The sequence below is a fragment of the Brienomyrus brachyistius genome, chromosome 23 (assembly GCF_023856365.1).
Source record: "Brienomyrus brachyistius isolate T26 chromosome 23, BBRACH_0.4, whole genome shotgun sequence".
NCBI lineage: Eukaryota > Metazoa > Chordata > Actinopteri > Osteoglossiformes > Mormyridae > Brienomyrus > Brienomyrus brachyistius.
This window is the reverse complement of record NC_064555.1, coordinates 5,190,875-5,217,694: the sequence shown is the minus strand read 5'-3', so window position 1 is coordinate 5,217,694 and position 26,820 is coordinate 5,190,875. Positions and strand designations below refer to the sequence as shown.

The 26,820-nt window shown below is 48.3% G+C and overlaps 1 protein-coding gene and 1 long non-coding RNA gene across 3 annotated transcripts; both read left to right on the top strand.

The window, feature by feature from the left end:
* The first annotated feature begins 1,572 nt into the window (after window positions 1–1,572).
* LOC125718934 (uncharacterized) lies at window positions 1,573–6,045 on the top strand. Of its 2 annotated transcripts, none has more exons than XR_007384983.1 (3): window positions 1,573–2,111; window positions 5,422–5,570; window positions 5,921–6,045. It is a non-coding gene; the product is annotated as an uncharacterized LOC125718934 (long non-coding RNA). The 2 variants fall into 2 exon arrangements; XR_007384984.1 differs by lacking the exon at window positions 1,573–2,111 and adding an exon at window positions 2,124–2,347.
* LOC125718931 (SNF-related serine/threonine-protein kinase-like) lies at window positions 6,045–25,461 on the top strand. Its single transcript, XM_048993237.1, has 5 exons — window positions 6,045–6,661; window positions 16,134–16,275; window positions 20,671–20,883; window positions 21,735–21,869; window positions 22,182–25,461. Exons 1-5 carry the CDS (start codon window positions 6,073–6,075, stop codon window positions 23,503–23,505), a joined length of 2,403 nt encoding a protein of 800 aa, XP_048849194.1. The 5' UTR covers window positions 6,045–6,072; the 3' UTR covers window positions 23,506–25,461.
* The last annotated feature ends 1,359 nt before the right edge of the window (window positions 25,462–26,820 follow it).

Here is a 26,820-nt window from a genome sequence, read left to right as displayed (position 1 = left end):
TACTCCCACAATATTGGTAATGTCCCTACTGTCCATATCCAAATCCACACCCTTACCAATACCCTACCACCCCTCAAACACTCTACTATGGTATAAGCTGGTAGATGTAGTAAGTTGCTCATCGTCATCGGCACAGCAAAGTCTGCCAGGTCAATGTCAAGCTGTGAGTCTGCAAATCAAATGAATGACTCAAAGTTGACCGCATCACTGAATTAGAGCGGGTTTTGTGTGCTGACCTACGGAGAGAGGTGTTGTTTAACCAACGCCGACTTTTAAACTCAGTAAATCACGACCTAAGAGTGCTACTGCAAATGGCTGCTATGATACTTGGTTGCATCTAGGTCAAAAGCAGCTGTTACGGGGGAAAACTGACGAGAGCGTGACCACTTTCCGTTCACATAACTCCTTTTCCCCTGGGCTATAAGCCTGGAATCTATGCATTTATGACACTGAGATCGGCTGCGCTGCAGAACCTCCATGACTGCTTTGACCTAGAACCAACTGAGGTTGTTGGGTGTGTAATTAACTTTTAATGACGATATTGTTCTTTAAATAAATCCAGGCTCCATTGTGATTTTCTCTCTTCCATTCATCTGCACCGAATATCCCCTCAGCAATATTTCAGGATGGCAATATTCTACACTGCAAAAAATATACTAAAAAACAAGACACCTACCGAATGTATATAAAAAAAACTCTCTATACTAAATAGGGTTTCTAGATCATTTGATGTAGTTTTTTTTTTAATTCGACTTTAGATTTATTGCAGCTGGGTGGATGAGATCCTACAGTACGAATCATAAAAAAATATGAACGCAGCAGATTCTGGGGCAGTTAAAAAAAAAAAAAAACGTTCAACATCCATGTTATGTGTCACCAGTTTTCATTTGAATATTGCAATGTGTGGCCTTTTATTTTTAAATAGCTTTATAAACAACAGGCTTCAGGCTTATTCCTGGGAATATCCAGTATGAGAGGCTGTACACAGCATTGCGTAATGACATGAGACAAGGTTCATACCCATAGATTCCAGTAAACACACCTTCATTCCTGCAAATCTCTACCAATGACCTATAAGCTAAACACAGAGGTCTTTTGAAACTCGTTATTAATAAGCCTGGTCTGATTACAGCCGATTGCCCTTCATGATAAACATGAGGAAATAACAACATAACAGGTCCCAAGCAAAGGACAGTGGTCTAGATATGACCTGAGCTGGACCACACCACCCTCTGTGCTGGCCTCCCAACGGCCTCCTCGGAACTCAAACCATTGCAATTTTGGGGAAGGGTCTCTGCATTAAATAACAAACAAGTGTGTTCCTGCTGAAGAGGCGTGTTCTGCTAACTAGCTAGCTTCGATATTCTGACTTTCTAGGTACCGTCAAAGTCACTTTTTCAATCAGTCCCAGAAACAACAATCCCACCCCTGGCAGGATGCTATACGGCTGTGTTATAAAGACGGCTATCTGTACCATCACCACACATGGGCTCAAATCCTACTTCTGACAACAGTATGAAGCTTTCACCCAGAAGTAGGTGTGGTCACCAATACAGGGGGAAGCAATCCAGCCACATCAGCGACCCACCAACCAGGCCATGGCTGTCGCTGCCACATTTCAGTTAAAAAAAAAATCCAATTTTGTTGTCAACAGAGCATCCGGAATGCTGGCACAAAGCGCTCGGAAAAAGAGCTCATTCTCAACAAACAGTAAACTCCAGCTGACGTGTTTTCATTCTCCTACAACCAAATATTTAAAGACAAGGCCATCGGCCCATGCACTCATTCTTAAAGGAAACCACGGCATTAGTCCCGCATGAATTACATTGTTCACGTTGTATTTAGTGGCTATTTTCGTCTCAATTGCTGCGGTTTAATGCTTTGTGTGGCTCAGAGGGATGAGTCTTCTTCTACTCCGTGACGTGGGCTTTAATCCGGCCGGACCGCCGCAGTATTACCGCGGAGCATAGAGCAGTGCCTCGGCGCCGTCTGCTCAAGCCCCCCCCCCTCAGGTTTGCTGGATCACACGCTTAAGGTACCCGGTTAACGCCGCCTTCAGCGCCGCGGGGGAGCCGCGTTTCCATGAGTGCGAGGCGTCGCTCTTCTCCGGGGTAAGGCATGCATGCACTCGCCGCGACGGCTCATTGAATTCATGTTAAAGCGAAAGTCCCTCCCGCTGCAGACCGGGGCTGTACCGGGACAGACTACCGGGGGCACGCCGGCCTGCGTCTCTAGCTCACAGAAAGGGATCGGATCCCGGGGAGCGAGTAAGGTGGAGCGAAACGGGGCGAGGGGCTGCATTGGCCGCAGGTCTGTCTCGGTCGTTTTCCGGCGCACCGCAAGGAAGGTACGATGAAGTTCATGCAGGCTGACGGGTGGGTTTCCGGAGCTGCGGTAATAAGCAGGCTGCACGGCCGCTTTGTGCAGCCTCTTAAGGGGGGATCGGACGCCCAACCGCCCGCCGCGGCGGCTCCTCTCATCTGCCGTTTGATGTCAATGAAATGATACCAGTTATTGTGTTAATGGTGTCGGACTCTTCCCGATAATTAGGAGGCTTTTAGTTATTCATTCACGTATCAGGCATTTCCGAAATGCGGGATATTTTTTATTATGGGGATCGGAGGGGCGGACGGGGGGGGGGTTAATAACAGGCGAGCCTCGTTGCGTTTTGATAAACGGTTTAACAGCTTGTACCTGTACGGATCGCACCTGCCCCGCTGTTTGCGGAAAATTATAATCAAAAGCATGTGTCTGTCCGACATCTTGGCGTGTTATATTTTTATGTAGGATAACGGATGTTCCCCGGTCACGTACAGCACCGCCGGACTTATTTATAGGCGAAACTGGCCGAACCGCGATATTTATTAAGCGTACATTGCCTAGTATGGTAGGTGACTGCTAGGATAAAATTGTGCATGTTTTTCTGGACATCTTTAAATGTTTTGTCAATCTGGCCCAAAATCCAGGGTTGGTTTGTCTAAATGCACCTGCTTCTAATGTTACACCTGATGTGGCCGCTAAATAGACGGGGGTGAATCTCGCGTCTCCGGCTTGAAGGGGTGTATTTTGGGACAGACATTACACATTATTCACCTCGCTGGAGAACCGGGAAAAAAGTTATTGAACTTGTACAAAATTATATTAATTACGCCCATTTTCTTTGATAATTCTTTACCGCAGTGTCTGCTGGAAATTTTATTTAGATTTTTAATAAATTTGGTTTCTAGTGTTTTGCTAACAGTATTAATGACATGTTAGTGGAACAAGGTACATCTTGAATTACCCTATTATATAACATGTCTGCGGAAATATCTCTAGCATGTCGGCTTACCAAGGTAATGCTTTTGTAATTTCTTAAACCTTCGGTAAATAATGCTGCAGAAGCTGCATAAAATTAGGTTGTGGCTCAGAGATGCCTGATATTTAGTCACCCGTAGAGGTGAGCTTGAGGGGAGGCTGTGTTGCTTTTCGTTTCAGGGGGACTTGGAAGCTTTGATTTAGTTTTCATTTTTTATTTTTATCTCGAATTTGACCCCCCATGTGCTACTGCAGAAATGCACCGACCTCACGATAGGAGGCCAAAGGACCCATTAACCCAATCTCCGTGCCAACAGCGGGCGTTATTATAAGACATAAACTCAAGCCTCTTAAAGTAAATGGCATCTTATGACGAGCCAGCGCTGTTAATGCACCGAGCGTAACGTTTCTGCAGAAGGCCTCTGTGCAAATGTGTGACTGCTTACCGTTTTATTCCCAGTGTTTGTTTTATGTTTTATTTTTAAATCACACTACGAAGTTCCTTTCTGCTGTGCAGTGTGTGTATTTTTCTAACCTCTGAAATATTTGTGTTCGCTGTCTATGGTGATATGTAAATGATCGCCATCCATTGTTGCTGGATTTGCCTACTTCATTTTTTGCGATCTCTTTTTCATGTATTTTTATTTTTTTTACCGTATTCTCTGTATGTAATGATTAATTGAAGACTATTGTATGATTGCTATTAGAGTGCGGGAATAATGTATATATTTGAAGTATTTAGAGGAACGTTTTTGCTAGTGTGTACTTTGACTGATAAATCCGCTGAGCATCTTTTGAGAGCATCTGATAACCCTAATCCAGGTGTTGGCCAGCTGCCTGTGGACGCTTTCATACGTGAGGTCTTCAGTCTTACAGCCTCGGGGACGATCACATCTACACCCCCAACCCACTGATGACCTTTCAGTGATTCGGGCCAGCGGCGGGAATGACAGGATAGAGTCACTGTCCCAGGCATCGCCGGGAACTTCATTAGGAAAAATCTATTCCTCAGTTACTCAAAATGCAGTGCTTGGTCGTTAATGGGGGTATTGAACTGGAAAGGATTCGCTGGCAAATTTAGAACTGGCCTTAGCGTAGTCTGAAAATGTACATGTTCAGGCATGTTTCACTGGGCAAAACCAGTTCGGCGTTATTGACAGTAGTGGGACAGTTTTTGTTTTTTTAGATATAATTGTTTGCGTTTTATTCACGCCTATAGTGCTTGAGAGAGATCTTTCATTTGATTATATGTAAAAGCCGGACTGTGTTAAATCTGTGCTTTGTGATTTGGTTTTTAAATATTCTGTTGGTGCTTCTGTGTCTGTTCTGAATGGGTTTGGAGAAATGGAGAGGAAAGCCGGAATATTTCCGAGTTAATTCACAGACTTAACAGTCATTGTAGGTAGTGATTCACTACACCCAGTGCCCAGAGCCTCTCGATTAGAACTGAAAATCTGCTTGGAACGGCAGTGGCAGGAAGACTTGCCCACGCTTCGCCTCACTGTAATGATTTTCCTGGGCAGCTGTAACTAATTCGAGTAACCACTTTAGCGACGGATGGAAAACCGTGAAATAAGCCGAGCCGTTGTCAAAACACAGCCTCCCCTCGTGCAAATTGAATCCCGTCTCTGCGGGGGAAATGGGGCCCTCTCGTCCCCTGTGCCTTTCTCCAGGTGACATTGAGTTTCATGCTCTCCTGCCTGGCGGCTGTGACCCTGCTGCTCTGACGTTCGGCCATTTTCTGCGTCTCTGTGATTAAAGCTGCGTTTTAAAGAGCGGGTGTGAGGCCCGTAACAGTCTGATTACAGGTAGATTTATTTCAAGGAGTAGTGACGTTGTTCGCTTGTAACCCGGAAAGGTGACCCGAGGATCTGAGTGTGGTTTTGCATCGACCCCAGGGGGGTAGATTCGGGTAGGGACTGTAGGGACGTGTCCCAGCAATATTGTGGGAGTACTTTATGTGTTTAGGGTGGGGGGGGGTCAGGGCTGAATTGGTCCCTATTGAAACCAAACCTATGCCCTTGATTGACCTGCATCCGCTTGTATGTTAGTTATGAGCATCAGCTCATTATGGGATGTCTTTTCGTTATGCTGTAATTTGAAGCCATGGTCTCTTGCAAACAGACTGCCTGTTATGCCTGAGAGATCTCGAGAGTAAATCTGCTGGGATCTACCAATCCGGAGTCCCGCTGGCTGTTTACTGCAGTGATTGATCAGGATCCTCGGCTTCTCTCTCTGCCAGCTTGCACCAGTGGAATTGTGCTGCCGCTCCAGTAAGTTTGCAGGCCCCGCCTTGGCACGGCTCCCCATGTGCTCAGCGCTAATTTGTGGCAGCTCGAGCACTCCTTGTTCCGCTCGTTTGCCGATCAGTGTGAGAGAGTGGCTGTGGTGGATCTGTCGGATGTTTAGGGAGGGGCTTAGGTGATGCGGTGCAGATGTATTTACCTGATCAGGTGACCAGCGGTGAAGCCTTTATTGCGATCTCCTGAGCTGTTGCCGTTTTAATATCTTATGTTTGGATCGTCATACATTTCAGGACATTGAAATACATCTGATATTTTATGTCTGTCTTTTTATTTTCTTGTGTTCCTTACGTTGTCCTTGTGTTGGTTCCCCATTGCAGTGCTGTTCGAACCCTACCGCCATGGGCTCCCGGCCGTTAGGCGACGCACTGGAGTGAGCTGAGCTTTTTCTGTGGCACTGATACCCTCTCCTCATCCGGAGTCCCACCGCCATCCCCCCCCCCCCCCTCCCCCGGACGGGGCGAGAGCAGCCATGGCGGGCTTCAAGCGCGGCTACGACGGAAAGATCGCCGGGCTGTACGACCTGGACAAGACGTTGGGCCGCGGGCACTTTGCAGTGGTCAAGCTGGCGCGGCACGTCTTCACGGGGGAGAAGGTGGCGGTCAAGGTCATCGATAAGACCAAGCTGGACTCGGTTGCTACAGGCCACCTCTTCCAGGAGGTACGCTGCATGAAGCTGGTGCAGCATCCCAACATCGTGCGCCTCTACGAGGTCATCGACACGCAAACAAAGCTCTACCTTATCCTGGAGCTGGGTGACGGCGGCGACATGTTCGACTACATCATGAAGCACGAGGAGGGCCTCAGCGAGGAGCTGGCCAAGAGATACTTCGCCCAGATCGTGCACGCCATCTCCTACTGCCACCGGCTGCACGTGGTGCACCGCGACCTCAAACCCGAGAACGTGGTGTTCTTCGAGAAGCAGGGCCTGGTCAAGCTCACTGACTTTGGCTTCAGCAACAAGTTCCAGCCCGGAAAGAAGCTGACCACCAGCTGCGGCTCCCTGGCCTACTCGGCCCCGGAGATCCTGCTGGGGGACGAGTACGACGCTCCGGCTGTGGGTAAGCGAAGGCACTCGCGCTCCATCTGCCCGGCTGGGACGGGGCCAGGTGACGTAGCCGGACACTTGTGCAGCAGGTCCTGTGTTTACTGGCCTGACGTGGGGGGTGGGGGGGGGGGTATGACCCAGCCGTATGGTCTCGTTTGGACGCGAAAATCCATTTTACCGGCACTAATGATATTGCTGTATTCAAAACTGCTCAGCTTTAATAACTGCAATAATATAATGTGTGATGTGCATTTGCTTGCTCTTTGGTTAATCTTGTGTGTATAGATGGTATAAGGAGTGTGGTACCAGGAAATTACAATGTTTCACTCAAAGTCCTTCCATGTTGACCTTTATCTGGCGAGTAGCTGAAATCAAAAATAAAAAGCTTCCCAGCCTGTGATGCTCACATGGCGCTATCATGTAGCTAGCCTGTCTGCTAATGTCCATCGAGGTGTAAACCCAGCCTGTGATGCTCACATGGCGCTATCATGTAGCTAGCCTGTGTGCTAATGTCCATCGAGGTGTAAACCCAGCCTGTGATGCTCACACGGCTCTATCATGTAGCTAGCCTGTGTGCTAATGTCCATCGAGGTGTAAACCCAGCCTGTGATGCTCACATGGCGCTATCATGTAGCTAGCCTGTGTGCTAATGTCCATCGAGGTGTAAACCCAGCCTGTGATGCTCACACGGCTCTATCATGTAGCTAGCCTGTGTGCTAATGTCCATCGAGGTGTAAACCCAGCCTGTGATGCTCACACGGCTCTATCATGTAGCTAGCCTGTGTGCTAATGTCCATCGAGGTGTAAACCCAGCCTGTGATGCTCACACGGCTCTATCATGTAGCTAGCCTGTGTGCTAATGTCCATCGAGGTGTAAACCCAGCCTGTGATGCTCACACGGCTCTATCATGTAGCTAGCCTGTGTGCTAATGTCCATCGAGGTGTAAACCCAGCCTGTGATGCTCACATGGCGCTATCATGTAGCTAGCCTGTGTGCTAATGTCCATCGAGGTGTAAACCCAGCCTGTGATGCTCACATGGCGCTATCATGTAGCTAGCCTGTGTGCTAATGTCCATCGAGGTGTAAACCCAGCCTGTGATGCTCACACGGCTCTATCATGTAGCTAGCCTGTGTGCTAATGTCCATCGAGGTGTAAACCCAGCCTGTGATGCTCACACGGCTCTATCATGTAGCTAGCCTGTGTGCTAATGTCCATCGAGGTGTAAACCCAGCCTGTGATGCTCATAGGGCGCTATCATGTAGCTAGCCTGTGTGCTAATGTCCATCGAGGTGTAAACCCAGCCTGTGTGCTAATCTTGGGAGTCCCTCCTCCTCCTCACATCTTGTCACGTTACCAAACAAAAACATTGCTTGATACCAGGAGCTCTGGACCAATTTTCTTGAATATTTGTCTGCGACGCTGATTCATTTCATACGAGTATGAAACTGGTGGACAAAGCAGCATAATGTGTGAAGGTGTTAAACGATGTGGTTGCAATGAGTTCCTAACCGTGACTGCTAAGAGAGGGGAGCTGGGGGGGGCGTAACCCTCCCCACACGCTGACCATTCTGTACCTGTTGAATTGACCCCCAGCTTGCGTGTTTCTGGAATCCCTGCAGTCTATGTCCATGTTTTCGTAGGAGTCTGTGTGTAGTACGGATGTCTCGGTCAGGCAGGTGCATTATGGGATGCTACATCAGAGCTACTATAATATTTAAATACTGCTTCTGTCTTCACCACTGGGACTTGGCCGAATAAATACTTACCCTGATAATAAGGGTGCCGTCTGAACACTTTGCACCTTGTGAGAACATCAGTCAGCAGTCTTCTGCTAGATCTTTGTGGGGGGGGGGGGAGAATCATGCTCACAGTTATATTTGTTGAATCCTTGTGGAGGGGGGGATCTGTGCCACAGTGGCACAGGAAGGCACTTTGTGGTTTTATTAAACCATAATTACATCCCCCCCCCCCATGTGGCAGATGGTTATGACCCCTGCAGGTGACCAGCTAGGGGTGGTGTTAAAATAGCCAAAAACTCTGTTATTGAGCAACCAAAATTTGGTGTTTGACAGTGGGACCCCGATGGCTCTGTGAGGGTCTGTGAGCGATTGTCTGTGAGTGTTTATGCCTGTGGATGGGCATAACCCCCCCCCCCCCCCCGGGTGAAACGCCCAGTGTGGGTCATAAAATCACCCAACAGGGGATTTAGACCTGGGGAGGTCTTTTGGGATTCCCTATCATGACGGGAATTCACGATCGCCCTTTAACCGCTGTGTGTTCTGAGTGATTGCGTGTGCGGATGGCACGCTCTCGCGCACGCCTGGCTGCGGGAATGCCACGAAGGAATGCCAGGAGTTCCCGTAGGGCCGGGGAGCGTGCCGGCCCTCGTCAGAGTGACGTCACAGGTGGCCGTCTCATTGCATCGCGGTTTCCATTAGCTTAGCTGCTGTTAGCAACCTAACATTGCTGATAAAGTTAGTGCTCACCGCGGATACTTCACAGTAAGACGATTTAGTGGACGCATCAATAAGACGCCATGCATGTTATTCAAACAGATGGCTGCTTACATAACATTCTTTCAGCCTTAATGAGATTAAATTATTGCGCTACATCCCGTGACGTGTAAATAAACCAATGCTCTTGGGAGCCTGTCTAGGAGTTTCCAGTGCCCTGACTCACAGAGACGTAAACAAACAAAATGGCTACTGGTTATTCTTAAAGCCGTGCTGGTTTTCGTAGAGCGCTTGGTTACTTTTGGTTACTAACTATTTATTTTCGTTTGATATTTCTGCCTGATTTCTGCCTAAATCACACGCCCTGTTTAATCACAGACAATGGTAGCATTAGTTCAGGTTTGGTTTCTGCTGAGCAAAGCTGCCCCTCTCAATATTATGCATGTTCACACCCCACAGTGCCTGTGACAGTGATGCTAACAGCAGGGTAATGTGACTCCGGCTGGGTGTAGCAGGGAAGGGGTGAAGCAGTGAGCTGTGGCACCGCACTTGTCCTGCCCTCTGCCTGCCACAGACAGGGGAGATTCTTGTAGGTTTTAGATGAGCTTTGGTACAACTTCAGAAGGCCTTTCTTTCTATAAATAAACCATACCTTGGACTTCTCAAAGGCTATGGGGTAAAGCCCAGCCAGCCCTGAGTGAGGTCTCTACAGTGGGGCTGGTTCTGTCCATGACTCATGACCGAGGAAGTTCCTGAAAGATGGTTGAAATTTTTTTTTGGTGGCTAAAACATACATCTAGAATAGATCTAGACCAACATGTTGATGTCGTGCTATCCACGTAGTTCTCCTTACCACGCCTGCATTTCATTCACGCGTCTGCTGTCGTCTCCGTACTTCAGCACTTGCTATACTAACTATTTTCTGAACTTTTTCAGAAGCTGGGAGCTGCCCTCCCTTAAAATGTCTCGGGGTTTCAGAAGGATGGCATTTTGAGTTTTGAATCCATCACAGGTTTAGCTCTGTCTGAAGAATTTCACAGCCCTAGCAGTGATAATTACAAATGTGTACTTGTGGCAACTTGTGTTTTCACCATAGCAGATACGGTTGCACCGCTTGGTTGCTATGGAGATTGTCACCTTTTTCTGGTTTGTTGGTGACAGGCTGCTGTGTTCAGTGATCGGAGGTTTGGCGTGCGTGAACAGGTACCTGAATATCCGTAAAAATATGTGGGTTAGGGATCTGTGCCTGTATCCAGGAGGTTGTGGGTTCAAATCCCGTGGTCGGATGTGTAGTTATATCACAGTTAGGCCCTTTAGCAAGGCTGTTAACCCCAGTTGCCCCAGGGATGCTGCCATGGGAGCGCATTGCTCAGGGACAGTATGTCTGCCAGCAGTGCCTGTAGCTGGGTATCCCCTCTGCTGTCTGGATCTCGTGGTTGGCTGTTGGAGTCCAAGCACTGCCAATAGCCCCCTCTGCAGCTGAGGATCGCACACCAAATTTGTTTGTGGTTTTCATTTGCTTTTGACTTTGACAGAGCGCTTGCTGTGATGTTGCCTAGCAACCACCCCTTTTTCCTAATTGCCCCCAAATCACCAGGAGCATATGCCCCCAGGGAATGGGTGGGGGTAAGGATCGTGCACATCCTTCCTGTCCTTGTTTGTTTGCACAGTGATGTGCATGGGGGGGGTCCTAGGGTGCCCCCCCCCAAAACTGGTGTAGAAGGAGCAAAGAAGCAACTTTGTATTATTGGATGTCCCTATGGCCGCAGAATGTTTAAAGACCTTTGGGCTGGTTGCTAAGATACGTTTCAGTTGTGCTTGAAAACCTGCATTTAAGCGACGGCGTTGAGGCGGAGAGGAACTCGAAAGCGGTCGTTGTGACGCGGATGCAGTAAACAGCCCCGCTAATCATTTCAAGGCGGCGTCAGGGAGGAAACGGTGGGAGCAAGCGAGCGATTTTGTCTTGACATCTCCTGCTACATGAAAGGGTAGCAGTAATTTGCCTGATGGTAACAATTTCCCTTGGTTCCGCATGCTTGGGGAGGCTTTTATTCAGAGGATGTGATTTTTATATATAACCTTGTTTTTTTATATTATTTACGAGCCAGGGTTTGACACATCACTTTTTTTTTTTTTTTTGTCAGTGTGTTTTTTGCCTTTAAGACAAGGTGACTTGATGCTGTAAGAACAGATTCCTGACAGTTGTCAGCATGATGTATGACTCTTTTGTAATGGTGAATTTTGCAGGGTTCATCTCTGGGAGACGTGTGGTTTGCGGGCACTTTCTCCTGGGAAGCTGGATGCTAATGGGATGCTGTTCGATCCACAGTGACTTACTAATTTCTGGTTATTTAACAGTTGGTCAGGTTTGGAGCCCTGCACATCTGGGTATTTTACCAGAGCTGGTTGGGTTTGGAGCCCTGCTCATCTGGGTATTTTACCAGAGCTGGCTGGGTTTGGAGCCCTGCTCATCTGGGTATTTTACCAGAGCTGGTTGGGTTTGGAGCCCTGCTCATCTGGGTATTTTACCAGAGCTGGTTGGGTTTGGAGCCCTGCACATCTGGGTATTTTACCAGAGCTGGTTGGGTTTGGAGCCCTGCTCATCTGGGTATTTTACCAGAGCTGGTTGGGTTTGGAGCCCTGCTCATCTGGGTATTTTACCAGAGCTGGTTGGGTTTGGAGCCCTGCTTATCTGGGTATTTTACCAGAGCTGGTTGGGTTTGGAGCCCTGCTCATCTGGGTATTTTACCAGAGCTGGTTGGGTTTGGAGCCCTGTTCATCTGGGTATTTTACCAGAGCTGGTTGGGTTTGGAGCCCTGCTCATCTGGGTATTTTACCAGAGCTGGTTGGGTTTGGAGCCCTGTTCATCTGGGTATTTTACCAGAGCTGGTTGGGTTTGGAGCCCTGCTCATCTGGGTATTTTACCAGAGCTGGTTGGGTTTGGAGCCTTGTTCGGAGACCCCAGGATGCAGCCTCATACTTTAACTGAACCTGGGATGTATCAGCGGACCCCTTAACTTCCTTTCTTAAACGTTCTTTGATGTAACCTTGCAGAGTGATCGGTCAAACTGACAGAAACCGTCTAGCTTCCTGACCTGTCAAAGCCGCCCCCAAAACCTGTGCAGATGTCGTTACTCACAAACGTGGCTTTGCGAGCTGCTTCATTCCTGCCTTGCAGGGACAGATGGGCGGGCAGGCGGTGCGATGCAGGCTTCAGTGGTGCGACAGAGCAGCCCAGACATTAAGCTGATGCTGCTGCGTGGGACACAGAGACGATGAGTAACGGAGCAGAAGAATTGGCACCGTGTGATTTTTAAATAGTTTGGATCTTTCATGGATGAAACTCCGCACCCCACCCCGTACTTTTATTTTTAGAGTGTGTGGATGAAGCGAGGGTGTTTGATATGAAGTTGGGTACTTGGCTGAGCAAATTTGTTGAGGTTATTTATTATTGCTGAAGTTGTGTCTGGGGGAGGGGAGGGGGGGGGCGGTTGTGATATATCCCTGCAGCTCTGAGGAAGTGAGCAATGCAACGGACCTTCCCAGCTATATCACCGGGAGGGGGGGGTGGGGGCTGTGGTACTGGTGACAAAAACATTCTGATCAAGACTGAACTTAATGGAAACTGCTTTGTTGTACCACCAAGGGCAGTTTGCATCCCTGGGATTTGTACCCAGAACCAGCTGGTTTTCCCCCTTATTTCAGGGTGTGTCTTTAGGAGCCTGTGGACACATTTCACACAAATCAAGATTAGAATTACTGTTGTCACCATACCAGAATCATGACTTCAGTGTGATTCCTGCCTAAAATACTTCCATGCCAATGTAGAATCAATACCACAGCAGAAAACTAAAAGATCACGAAAAGTAATGGATAAAGAACATAGAACGTAATTCAGAAAATAATTTTAAGTAACATTTTTGCAATATCGGTCAACTTGATAAAATATAGCGTATTTTGTCAATACTGAACGTGTTTAATGAAACAAATTTATTCAGTTGCAGTTAATGAGCTATACAGCCATTAAACATGCTTAAATACATTTATAATTGAATTGTAGCAAATAATTAAATCAAGTTTGCATGGTGTGCAGTATTATCCCCGATACTTCAGATTATGTGTGTTCTTTTACGGTTCTTTAAATTACCAAGATATCACTTAATAACCAGCAATGTCGAATTAAACAGGGTATCACTGCCCTTTAAATTTTCCAGATAAGTCGGGATGGATGTGTGCGAGATGCTTTGCAAAAGTTCAACGTATTGGCTACCTTGGTCTGCATTGATTTAAAACATCTTTTGCGTTCAAGCTTCATGGCGTCCGTGGGCTTGTCCTGTTTCGCTTCATACGTCCGCTTTGTCAACAAGCTGTGGACGTTTGGCAATTCGCAGCAATGGCTTTCCTGTAATGGTGTGACATTTGTGAACGATTCAGTCCTGAGGACTGTTCGCTACTCTGCAAAAATTTGTTCTTTTCATTCTTAAATATGACGTGAAAGCCGCCTCCCTCCTTGACTATGGCCAGTAAGAGCCAGTGTGGCATGTAAGATAACGCTGTAAGCAAACTAATGATTGGCTGGAAAATAAACCTGAAACTGAATACAGTGAATGAATGAATGAATGACCGAGTTGGTGAGTGACTGGAATACTCCTGGTGTAGCGTTTAGCCTACATGTGCAGGAACTAACAATATTCTGCAATTGTATTTTAGAGATGCTACATCTTCATGATTTACAATAGTTTTAACCAAGGTCTATTCATGTTTGGGCTCATTAGCTAACTATGTAATGAGCTGTTAGGTTCGCAGTTTTAACAAACGCGAGTAGCTAAGGTACAGTGTTGAGGGTCTTGGAATATAATTCAATAACAAATATAGTTTTTCTTGCATGACTTATTGGTAGTATTTAGCGTGCTCCGTGACACTATTTAGAATGTATCAAATGTGTTTCAGGTCTATTTTATGCAAACAGGAAGTGCCGCTGAACGAGCTGATGAATGAATCTGAACAAATCTGTTAGATGAACTGAATCAACCGAACCGTGTCCCAAAAAAGTCATTTGGCCCGTCACCGCTCTCCTGTCTGCGAAAGCTGCAGGGTGAGAGAGAGAACGGCCGGCACGCCCACTATGCCTGCAGGGAGAGGGAGAGCGAGAGAAAGCTGAGTGCTGCCGACCTGCTGTTGCACGGCGACGCAACGCATAGGGAATACTCTTAAAGTACTGGTACTAATAAAATGGAAAATGGGGGTATTGCAGTGTTTTTTTTCTGTACTGTTATACTGTGCAACACTATTCAGGATTACATTTATTTGACCCCAATGTACAGTACACCGTTATGTTATTACATTACGTTATGTAATGTACGGTGATGTTATTCTCGCGTCCTGTTCAGTTGTGTAATATTAATTTAGTTTAATATAATATACTTTAAATGTATTGTGCCAGATTTTTTATTTTTAAAAATCCCCATTTGTCTGTCTGTCTCTGTTTCCCAGCATTCTCAGGGAGCAAAAACACGCTGCAAAGACATGCTGGACCCAGTCCAGCATCGAGATTGGGGGAGGGGGGGGGAGAATGTCTGTCCCCGCCCCCCCCTTCCCAAAACACCCCCCGCCACTGGAACAATGTCCTGGGGAGGGGGGGCAGGGGGTGATGGTGATGAAGAGCAAGGGTCCCAAAGGTGGAGAAACGAATGTCCCGGGGACTGAGGGGTGGGAAAGTGATTCAGGACCGCTCCATATTCAGCATGAGATTGGCGATAGTGACTCCCCAACTTTAACTCCATAGAGAATGGAGCAGTTGGTCAGAGTGTGGGGTGGGGACACCCCTCCCCCCCGAAGGCTGCCCTTTGCTGGGGGGGGGGGGGGTTGTAAGGACTGTCCTCCAGACCTTGAGACTGCTGGCAGAGGGCCTGTTCTGCATCCAGTCTGAATTAAATGGTAGACAGCCAGTCAAGGACAACATGGGCGTGTGTATGTGTGTTTGTGTGTGTCTGCGCGTGTGTGTATGTGTCTGTGGACTTAGCTAAGCACTCTGGCACAATCTTGAGATCTGGCCTATTATCCTAGTAGCCCTGGGTATGTTCCACCAGCCAGTTGACCATATGAGGAGGAAAATAATGGTGATTGACAGGCTGGGAAGGTGGGAGGCTCCGCCCCCTCAGACAATGCAGACCGGTAATCCTGTATGTCGTGCAGGTGGTTCCTATTGGCACCATCGTTGGGCGGATCGATTACTGGATGTATTCAGTGTGTACTAGCAGCTGACATACTTTGAAATAAAACTATAATCCATGCAGGCAATATTTCCAATTACCCCACTAACAATTTGATACATGTACCTTTTTCAGCAACTAAAATGAACCAGAATCTCCAGTTTTCTAGCCGTAAAATATGAGATTAATTCAAATAAACTCGTCTCACAAGTAGACTTCACACTTTATATGCGAGAGCGGTTCTGGAGCCGTGTCTCGACTGCTTAATGAGCTGTAAGATCTGGAAGGTTCCCCCGGCTGCCTTTGTTTGTCTAATCTCTTTGCTTGTCGAGTCATTTATCTCCCTTTAAACAAACGAGCGGTTATGTGAGGGTCAGCGTCAGACCTCATTTTCTGGGAGTCGCTTGTGTCTTGTCAAACAGCGTGATATGGGTAGCTTTTGGCTGAAGTCTGCGGTGTATCTGCTTGGGTACGGCCTGTACTCTGGTCCCAGGGGACGTTTTCACCATTTCCCACTTCCTCCTCGGCCAGCAGAACAGCTGCCGACCGCTGGCCCTGAGTGATACCAAGCATTCATGGTCTGGGCCCAGTTAGTATGTTAGTCCAGAATATTTAATCTGCCTTCCTAATGACTGATAATGTTTTCTAACTGCTCAGTCCAGCCAAACTGAGGACTATTTCTGTAAAAGCTGCGTAAAGCATCCTCACTTTCCTGGTCATCAGTCTTCACAACTAATTTTATATGAAGCCTAGGGCCTTGCTGTTGAATAGTGGGTCTCGTTACTGTCTTCTGACCGGGGGTCCCTCTGTATCTGCAGACATCTGGAGCCTGGGTGTGATCCTCTTCATGCTGGTGTGCGGTCAGCCACCCTTCCAGGAGGCCAACGACAGCGAGACCCTCACCATGATCATGGACTGCAAGTACACTGTTCCCGCTCACATCTCCCCGGACTGCAAGGAGTGAGTCACCATCCCCTCTGTGTAGTCACCCAGACACGTGCGTTCGCGGAAACTGGCACGTGTGCCGGCAGGGTATCATCAGAGGCTCATCCCATGTACGTGCCAGTATGTGCCAGGGAGTGGATACACAAAAGAGCGTCGTGTACACCTCCCCGGACTCTGACCGCTGCATCGAGCAGGGCTGTGTCGTGAAGAGGCTCGCCTGCACGCTCTGTTTACCCTCTCCCTCCCCTGCATGCCTTCCACCCTCAGTCTCCATCGGGGAGTTTTTCCCCTCGTAGCTCTGTAACTACGTTTCCCAGCACCTTTTCTCTGTCTCCACCGTCTGAGGTTACTTTTCCTTCGGGCCAAACAATGATCGGCCTTTCAGCACCGTCTGTGCTCAGACAATTGCCGGAAATGCCGACTGACCCAGACCGCATCCGCACTTTTTACTCTTGCCTCATTTTTGTTTCTAGAGGAGACACTGATGATCCGGCTACTGATTGGCTGGACATCAAAAAGGGCTGTAGTGATTGGCTGGACTTCAGAAAAGCACTGCATGCTTTAACTGTGATGTATTTTTGAGACACGAGTTTCCACTTCAACCGGCACGACTCCATCGGTTGAATCCTGAATGCCATTTTATCTGATGCCTCCTGCTTCAGTGGGGATGCTTTGCTCCTCAGGTGATGATCAGGACGGGCCGAATGTCTCCATCAGCATATGAAGGATTAGAAATGGAATTTTTGTTTTCCAGCATAAAATCAGATCGCTTGCTTGGCTAAGGGCCCAGTTCATTCTAAAGTAGAGGCCAATGTCAAGGTGAGCTGGATCATCAATAAATAACTAGTTAAATACTTTTTGCTCCATAAATTCACTCTGAATGAGTTTAGAAGTAGTAGCCACTGTTCACACCACCAGTCAAATGTAAACGTCCTTCACGTTGTAGGATCGGAAAGTCAGAGGCCAGTTAATGTCAATTAAACTCAATCAATATCATGACTGTATCTATTTTGCCGGCACTCTTGTGCTTGAGATCTCCTTGCTGCGTTGATCGGCTTCTTTCCTGCAGTCCTAAAGCATGGTTTCCTCAAAGCCGCTGTTTCAGAATGTCAGATAGCTGTTGCCCCCCCAATAACTGTACCTACTCATTAAGAGCAATCAAATCTATTTTTTTTTCTGACTCTGAAGATATATACAGAACTTTATTCCATGTGGCTTCCTGTAGTCTGGGTGCTCATACTTCCAAGGTTGCCTACAGATCTAGAATAGTGCGTGTGAGATGTAAGACTGTTGGTTGTGTGTGTGGAAAGTTGGGCAGCGGGACTCGGAGTTGTGTACCTTGAAGGGGTCCCACTCCTGAGGAGGTCAGTGGAGCTACATTGACCAGTAGCCCCCAACCTCCCACAGAATGAGTTGTAGTGCTTGGAATCATCAGTTAGAAATGCAACTGATGGTGTCCCTTGCATTTGGTGTTGACTGTATGACCATTTGCACAAGTCTGGCATTCCTGTCTCATCTTGTTTATGGATAATTTCCAGAAATGCCTCTCAGTTGCTTCTTCTCAGTTTAGTCCTCACCTGAGGGCAAATCCCAGGCTCACGTCTTCAGCCTCTTTCTTTGGACTTCCTTATTTCTCCTCCTAAGGTCTCATTCTTCGCCATGGTTGAAGGTACAGGCTTCACTGCTGAGTTAGAGCTTTTGCTTCTACATAGATTCCTCCTGACTCTCTGGAGAAACGGAGCTCCAGACCTCCGTTAGAAGCGTCTGAACATCAGGCCAGATAAGGCCTACCTTTCCGCCCGGACCCTCTTCCTGTTTGCGAGCCAGCAGGAAGGCAGAGGCATTTCCTGGCGGCGCTCTGCCGTTTTGTCACTCTGTGCTTGAGCGATTGTCCCCGCGACCTCCACGGATATTCCGCAGGAACCCTCGGTCCCGGGTGGCTGGACTTTACGCAAACGGCTCGTTGGCTGTGCGCTCGGATGGCAGTGAGTACCTGCAGTGTAGGACTGTTGCTGTGCCCAACTGTGTAACTGCTGATCTCATTTACAGAAGTTTATAGTGTGGATTCCTACTTGTCACCCTCCTTTTAATTAGAATAAAACAGAAATTAAACAGTTGCTACTTCAGAAGGTGTTATAGCACTGAACTGTAGTGTCTGTTTAGGTTTTTTCCGTAGCACCGCTTGGCCACATTTTTGGAGATGCTTGGGCGAGGATGTAGATCATGCCTCTTTGGGTTGCCTTCTAGAGTGGCCGTGAAGGACCATGCCCTTGTAGCCCGTACAACTTTCTGGTGTGATGTGATGATAACTCACTTGGTTGGGAATCTAAGTTTTGCAGTTGTGACATACACACACCGTTTAACCCATATTAGAACATGACCTTCCTCAGATGGGTCACTTGCTGTTTTATAATGCAAAATCCTGCTCTGAAAATGCCTCAATATGGCAGAGAAGAACATTCTGGAAAACAGCCATCCAGTCCTGTGTAGGCTTAGAATCAACGTCAGGTTTGCGTGAATCCCAGCCTGCATCTGCCACAGTACTGGAAATGGCACGTGACCTCTAGGTGACCTCCGCCCCCCCCCCCCCCCCCCCCCCCCGGAGAGCAGTGACTCATTTCATGTTTAAAAGAAGCCCTCGGAGAATCCGTGTTGCTCGCATGCCTCTCCTCGGTCCCCCTTTGCGAGCTGCTGACGCACTCCTGAGTAAACAACCTCGTCATCATGGTTCAAAGCGATTGCGTGGGATTGATTTGTCATGTGCAACCCAAAAAGAGGATAGATGTATAGATAGATAGATACACAGATAAAACCTGAGAGGATGCTTTTCTTGTGTTGTATGAATTGCAACTCTTTCCTCTGTATGTCGCTCTGCGCCGGCTACCGCTGTGGCTCAGGCACATTGGGTAGACATGCTGGGACTATCAGCACAATGTGTCAAACTGACCGCTGTGTGCAAAAGCCAGTGAAGGTCTCTCTCTCCACAGAAGCTGTTTTTACTTGGCTGAATTATGAAATGGAAGGGCTCAAGTGGTCATTTCGATGTCATGTTCAAGGCTACTACAGCATGGCTAGATCATTCGGGGAGGGGGGATAGAGTTTAGCTGTCGTGCTCTGGGTCCGTGAGCTCTGGTCCGGGATGTTCTCCAGCTCAGGGGGGACTGTGAGGGTCCTCTGATTCATTACTTGTCTGGAAGTAAACCTAGTAGATACTGTGGGCTTTACACGGCTGCCGTCGAATAGACTTGGGCTGACGGATGTGGAGAAATGTGCTATAAATATCCCCCAGATGCCTGAACCGGACCAGAAGAAAGAGGAATTTCATCCGCTCCAGGATAAGACATGATTCGAGTGATAAAGCCTCTTTTGTTTTTTCTAGGGACTGTATCCACGGCAATTTTAAAATGTCCCGAAACCATATCTGCAAAAGACACGATGCACGAAATCCTTGCTTGGAGCATTTTCAGGTCTTTCATCAATCTGGATGTACTGCCCCGTTTTTGTACAATTATTTTGTCTTAAACTTCTCCCTGTACAGTGACCGTTGGCGGTTAAAACTAACTGGAAAACCTGTAAATATACCAGCCTTCTCAGGAACAGCAATTCGTCTCAGCTCTGTCTCCCAGAGCTGGTCTTTTTCTGACTAGACTTCAGCACGGTTAAAGCACGCCAACACTGTGCATGTGCCCCGCCACTAAGCACAGAGTCCTCGCCTTTGTTGCATGGCAACGCCTGTTACGTCATGTGAATAGTCGCCGTATTTCTGTCTCGGGCAGCATAAACAAAGCTTGTCGCTATTTGTTTTGTAGGAGCCGTCTCTGTGGTACCTGGGTGAGGTGCGGATTAGAAATGCCACATCGATGAAATCGATAGTGAGGCTACAGCCAGTACCTAGGGCTGTGAAATGCACAACATTGCTCTCCATGAAGCTGTGCTTACAGCCTGATAATAGGATTCTGAAAAATAGTGCCCTGTACTGTATGGTCACAAAAAAAAAAACCTGTTGTGCCAAGGAAAAATGAACAAGATGTTTTCATGGATACCAGTGGCCATTTTGGTTCTAAGATGAAATGGCAGGCTAAGTTAATGGCCACGGTTCTGTGGGATTTGGAGTAGATGCTGAATATAGAGCTTTAGGATATGATGAATTCATCCACCAGTCACTTGTTTGAATAGAATTTCAGAAATCTAGAATTTCACCCACGGAGCGTAGGGTAGGGGGTACCCTTGATAGGTTGTTGGGTTTTGGTGTGCCTTTCTTTACTTCGAGGTGTGTGACTGCACACCTTCACTAAAGTATCCAGCTGGATTTTTTTTATTGAAGCAGTGGGAGTGGGGGGGGGGGGGCACTCCTCAGGTTGGACCAGCAGGGCTGAGCTCATCGCCGACCTGCCTTCTCGCTTCTTCCAGCCTCATCAACCGCATGTTACAGCGGGACCCCAAGCGACGGGCCTCTCTAGATGAGATCGAACGACACGCCTGGCTCCGGGGCGTGGACCCTTCACCGGCCACCAAGTATAGCGCCCCGCTGGTGTCCTACAAGAGTCTCTCTGAGGAGGAACACAACGGCATCATCCAGCGCATGGTGCTGGGAGACATCGCCGACCGCGAGGCCATTACCGAGTAAGAGACCAATGTAGTACTTTGCTTATCCAAGGGAATGGGTGTTTACTGCTTCACATTGGTTCCTCTTACATCTCTGAACTGTGACTCCTACTTCACTAATACCCCATGGCATCCTTCCTTTGGCATGGGCTGGCTTGCCGTAGGCCAGGAGAGAAAAGGCTCTAAAACAAGGGTTAAGCAATCTTATCTGCAAAGTTATGGAGGGTCTTTTGGGGTTAACCTTTAGGGCAGCTCTGTCGCACCCAGGTGTGAGGACTCTTCAGACAGTCAGTCCTCAAATTAGTCATCTAATTGCAGCAAAAACCCACACACACAATGGCCGTTTCTGGATAGGATTGCCCACCCCTGCAGTAGACTGTGGGGCAATATGCCAGTAGCCTGACAAGATAGCATTAAATGTCCCATAGGTCCAGTCTGAGATCATAGGAAGAAATTCATCAAAACACAAAGGATTCTGGACATTACTCCACATTGGTAGCTAAATCGACCCACTGGATTGTCTCGAGTTAAGGCCGACCTCTTAGACTGCACTCTGCAGTCAGTTTTTCAGTGAATAATTGTATCAGACAGAATAATCCTGCTTGTTCCCAAGCTCCTGACTCAAGATAGTCTAATAAGTACTCGCAGCAGATGAATCAGAGTGGAATATGTTCATTGCTAGAGGTGGAGGCGGGGGCACAAATAAGCACCCCCCATTCTAAAGGCAGTCTGACGGTGGAGGAGCCTGTCCATGGTCTCACATGGGTAATTCATCTCTAAAGGTTCACCGGCAAGGCGAGTGAGTTGTGAAGATTCTCCTCTGACCTCACGCTCTTTGCCCTCATAAACGCACTCCTTGTCTGTTTCAGAGCACTGGAGACCAACAAGTACAATCACATCACTGCCACGTACTTCCTCCTGGCAGAGAGGATCCTGAGGGAGAAGCAGGAGAAGGAGATGCAGAACCGCTCCTCTAGCCCAAGCAACATCAAAGCCCAGTTCAGGTATGACATAGTGTCGTAGGGAAAGGCAGCTCGTCCTTGGTGCGGACATGAGGACCAGCCCACCAACAAATCAGGCCTACGTTGGCAGAGAGATGTAGCATAGCATCATTGAGGGTTACTTACTGTAATTCTTAACACCCTGGGGGGGGATCTGCTGTGTCTGTTGCCAAGAGTTTGATTCAGGTTCCCACATACAGGACAGCTCATTCAGCATTTGGTTTAAAAGGTTCCTTTTCAAGCAACATTCAATCTAACAGCATGTTACACTAGCCTGTGTCACTGTGCTACTGCCTAATGTTCTTGGTTCCACAGGCAGTCCTGGCCCACAAAAATCGACATGCACCAGGACATTGATGACAGCCTGGCTGGGCCGTCTATCTCCCATCCCGGAGGACCACAGTCACCGGCCCGGAGCACAGAGAACCTGCTGAATGGTCATCGCGCTAAGGGGCTACTGGACTTGGCCCGGCGCGAGGAGCCTACCGAGCCCTTGGCACTGCCAGTCGCCAGACCTACTGCTGGACCTTCTGCCAGACCCACCCCCAGCCCACCCAAACCCCTTGGCGCCACGCCTCCAACGGCCCCGGCAGCCCCTGGCAAGCCACGTACTTGCTTGTCTAGGGTAGAAGAAGATGAGGAGGAGGAAGAGGAACAGGAGCCCTTGCCCCTACCAACCCAAGTGGTTCTGCGCCGCAAACCCCCTAACGTATCCAACCGGCTGAGCTCGCGCAAGAGCGCCCCAGTGCTAAAACAGATCTTTGAGGAGGGCGAGTCTGACGATGACTTTGACATGGAGGAGGGCCTGCCACCCAAGCTGAGCCGGCTGAAGATGAGCATGGCGTCGCCGGGCACGGCACACAAGCGCTTCCCCCGCCGAAAGAGCCAGGGACGCGGATCCAGCTGCTCCAGCTCGGAGACCAGTGACGACGACTCGGAGAGCCACCGGCGCCGCTTGGACAAGGACCCGGGTCTCACCTACGGGTGGAACCGTCGGGACAGCAGCGAAGGTCCACCTGGGAACCCGGGGGGCAATGGGGCTGGCCCAAGTGGGCCCCCTACTGAAGGAGGCAACACTGGGCCCGACAGGGGCAGCCCCCCCACGGAGGGAGAGGGAGGAAGTGGGGGTGGTGGAGGAGATGGAGGTAACAGAGGACAAGGCAACCCCACCAACTGCTCCAGTCACACTGCAGCGGGCTCCGCCCCCGGCTCGGTGAAGACCGCCGGGGGTCTGGTGGAGAGCCTGAAACTCATGAGCCTCTGCCTCAGCTCGCAGTTCCGCCATCTGGCTAACGGAGGCGGTAGCGGGAACGGGGGGAAGTTCATCATAGATCCACGTGGATTCCCCGGTATGAAGGCGCAGGAGAGGTCTCCATGGAGGATGTGCGTCAGCGGCTCCAGTGGGAGCCTGGACCGCGTCTCGCTGCTCGGGGGCGCTGCGTCCGGCGCGCGGGCTGACCCATCGCCCGCTCACGTCCGAGCCGAACCAGGCCCTGCCCGAGAGAATAGCATGAACCTGAAAAACAAGGTGCTGCAGCTACCTCTCAGGGACAAGACCATCTCTGTGAACATCCAGCGTAACCCAGAGGAGGGGCTGCTGTGCACTTCTGGCCAGGCCAGCTGCTGCCAAGTCATATGACGGCCGGCGGGATCCAGCCACACCAGTAGCAAACTCCGTACTTGACCAGTTCCCTTCGTCTAGTAGCTGTGACCTTCCTCGATGCACACCACTACCACTAAACACAATCTTTTTTTTTTTTTTCTCCCTCCCCAGTGTCATCTTGTCTTAACGAAACACAGGTGCACACTATTTGGTCTTTGCTTTTTGTTTTTTTAACTTCCATCTCAATGTCCCCCCCATTCTGGCATCCCGGGTTACTTTTTGGGTTTTGAGGAGGCCGTCTTTCAGGCGAATCTGAATTCCGAAAAGAGCACGGTGTTCGAGGCAGTGTTCTGAGGTGTGTGACTTGGTGGCAGACAGACTGAGCAATAAGTGTTTGGGGCAGGTCGTGTTGCCGGGGGCGGGGGGGGGGGAGGGCAGAGAGAAAACGGGATTTCCAAGCCTCATTGGTTAGTCTTAAACACCACAACCAATCAAAAGGAGAGAACAAAGTGGTGTATTTATATCATAAAGAATCTGTATTTCCCCCCCTCATTTTAACAGTGAATAAGATTGAAGTGCTGTTAATTTATATTGCACAGAGACAATCTTTTGATTCTTTTAAACTTTTCTGGATATTAAAAGTTTGTTTTTAATTGTTCTTCACTTGCACTGAATCACTTAACTGTACACTTTCGTCACACTAATCCCCCATATCATGCTCAGTGTTGCATTGTTTTGGGCATTTTCATTTGCAGGCATCTCCCAGGAGTACCCCCTGGTGGTCCTTGCAGTCGTCGACGTGGGGTACGCCGCCATCTGCAGGTCGTCAGTGGCACTTTCAGGTCTTGGCCTCCCCCGGGTTAATGTGACCCAGGGCTCTGCAGTTCATTAGACGACCTATGGGGTCAGGACGGGATGCATAGATGTGCGTAAAATTAACGTCACGAAGCCAGCAGGCGGGCAGCCTGAAGCTGAAGCTGTGCAGACAAGCTTCAGTCAAGCCACAAAGTCAAAATATAACTTTTTTTTTTTTTTACAGTAACTCCAATGTTAAATTATTCATCGGGTTCGTTTTAATCGACAACTAAACCGTATTAGAATAATGTTTAAAAAAAAAATAAAAAATCTATAAATCAAGCATCATTTCAGTATTTTTTTAAAAAGCTTATTTATTATAATCTTAGTTTTTTGGGTTTTTGATTCCAGCAAATTGGTTGCACATTTTATATAATATATGTAGATGTAATTTTATTTTATTTTTTTTTGGATACTAGTCTCTAAGGTATTCAGTATAAAGTGTCACGTGTACATATTTGTAAATTTTATGGGTTTTTTTTTTTTTATTTATGTATATTATTATACATAGAGGATTGTTGTGTTAAGTAGCTGTGGAGTGTCCAGGGCCTCACTGCCCCTGAACACCCCCTGAATACCCCCACTCAGCTCTGCAACGGTCACTGCTGTAGGTCATTAGCTTTAGCGAACTGGATGGAAGGAGCGTAATCGGGGAGGGGGGATGGGGGGGTTCAATGGGCATTGGCAATAAGCTAATTGTTGCAGCTACATGTAAATTAATATATTTTTATTTTTAAAACATGTACAGCCTTGGGCAGATGATGATTACCCCTGCGTGTATGAGCGTGTGCGTGTGGAGCCTTGGTGCTGTCCCTGAGCAGTGTTGGCCTCTCAATGACTAGCTGTCCGATTATACCATTTTATTAGATATTTATCGCGAAAGAAAAATACCAGATATCAGTGATGTGGGTCCGACGTGCCCTGGTGAGCGACGTGCATGTGTTGTACATTTTTAAAAAATGGATAATAGGGACTACAGCAGAAGAAATTGTACAGGTCAAATTTGTCACCTGGCGTTAAGGGAAAGTGGAAATTAGAAATATTTAATGGAAAAAATCTAATTCTGTACTGAGAACCTGTTTCAGAAGTTGAATATAACCATGGTAATATCCAGAATTAAATGTTGTGAGAAAACAATCTCTGCTTTGTGCTTGTGTGTCCTTTCTCTAGTGGATTTAGTTTCTACAGTTTTTTATTTTGAGGTTACACCGTATCGCATCTGTGCTATTCCTGTCATTACCACATTCTCTGTAGCATAACTTAAAAACCCAAACAGTGGAAAAGACTTCATCCAGGATATTTGGCTTGGAACTTGGGAGCAGTAAACAGACCCCCTCTTGCTACGAGATTTGCAATCTGGTTTGGGAGTGATGGTCGTCCTTCAGGTCTGTCACGCTCTTATATGTGTTCTGTTCAACGCAACTGGATGCTGTCTTTCCACATCTTTTATTAACCAGTAAGCTACCCTTCAGTTTTAGGCAAAGACTGGATGATTAACCCTTCCTTGAATTCTGGGGGAAAAAATATCACATGACTCCACTTCTTACTGTTGTGGGTGGCTGCTGGGGGAGGGGGCTGGTGACTATTTTGTTCTTAATTGTTCTTATGCCAAGGAGCACAGTGTCAGTCCTTAGAGGCTGTGACCACCCCCGGGTTTGAGGCGTGTCACCTCACCCCTGCCCCATGCCACACTGCTACTTAATCCTGCAGCGTCCTCTTGTCGTGTGACCTGTGAGAGGACATGATGCTACTTATGAAAAACTGTGTTTCAGTGTTAGTGTGTAGCTCAGCAGCTTTGGACACTGTGCCTGCGATCAGAAGGTTGCCGGTTTGAATCCCAGGGTCGACACTGAGCAGGGCCTTAACTCCCAGCTGCACCATGCACTGGCTGTTTTCTCAAATGTGTGCCGCTTTGGAGAAAAGGGTCTGCTGATTCGATAAATAAAATGTTGGGAGACCAACCCAATGCTTCCCAGTCTTTGTCCCAAATCTTGCACGCTGTATTCTAGGGAATCTGCTCCAAACGGAGCTGTGGAGGACAGCTCCTCCCGAGGGGCCTGAGCCCTGGGCAGGGCTGCGTTTCGACCCAGCGAGGGGTCGACTTCAGCAGATGCCTAAATAAGGAATCTGCTGTCACACGGCTTTTCGAGTGGAGCGCCGTGCGTCAGGGTCTGTCTCTGCTTTGTGTCGAGCGTGGTCGGCAGACGTTCACGTTACTATGGCGAATAATGAGATTCCGAGCCGTCTTGAGATCGTGAAAGATTCTGGATGGGCGCAAAGAAGGGAAAAAACGCCGTATGGGCTTCAGGTCTTCATCCCTTTGGTACGGCCGGTTCCTGCTGCCCATCGGCCGGTTCCTGCTGCCCATCGGCCGGTTCCTGCTGCCCATCGGCCGGTTCCTGCTGCCCATCGGCCCGTTCCTACTGCCCATCGGCCCCTTCCTGCTGCCCATCGGCCCGGCCGGCTTCTCGGCTGCCTGCTCTCCAGGCAAGGCGC

Coding starts and splice junctions, on each gene's coding strand:
- LOC125718931 (XM_048993237.1), top strand. CDS start 6,073: ATGGCGGGCTTCAAGCGCGGCTACGACGGAAAGATCGCCGGGCTGTAC. Junction 20,884..21,734: donor GACCGCGAGGCCATTACCGA/GTAAGAGACCAA, acceptor TGTCTGTTTCAG/AGCACTGGAGACCAACAAGT. Junction 21,870..22,181: donor AACATCAAAGCCCAGTTCAG/GTATGACATAGT, acceptor TTGGTTCCACAG/GCAGTCCTGGCCCACAAAAA.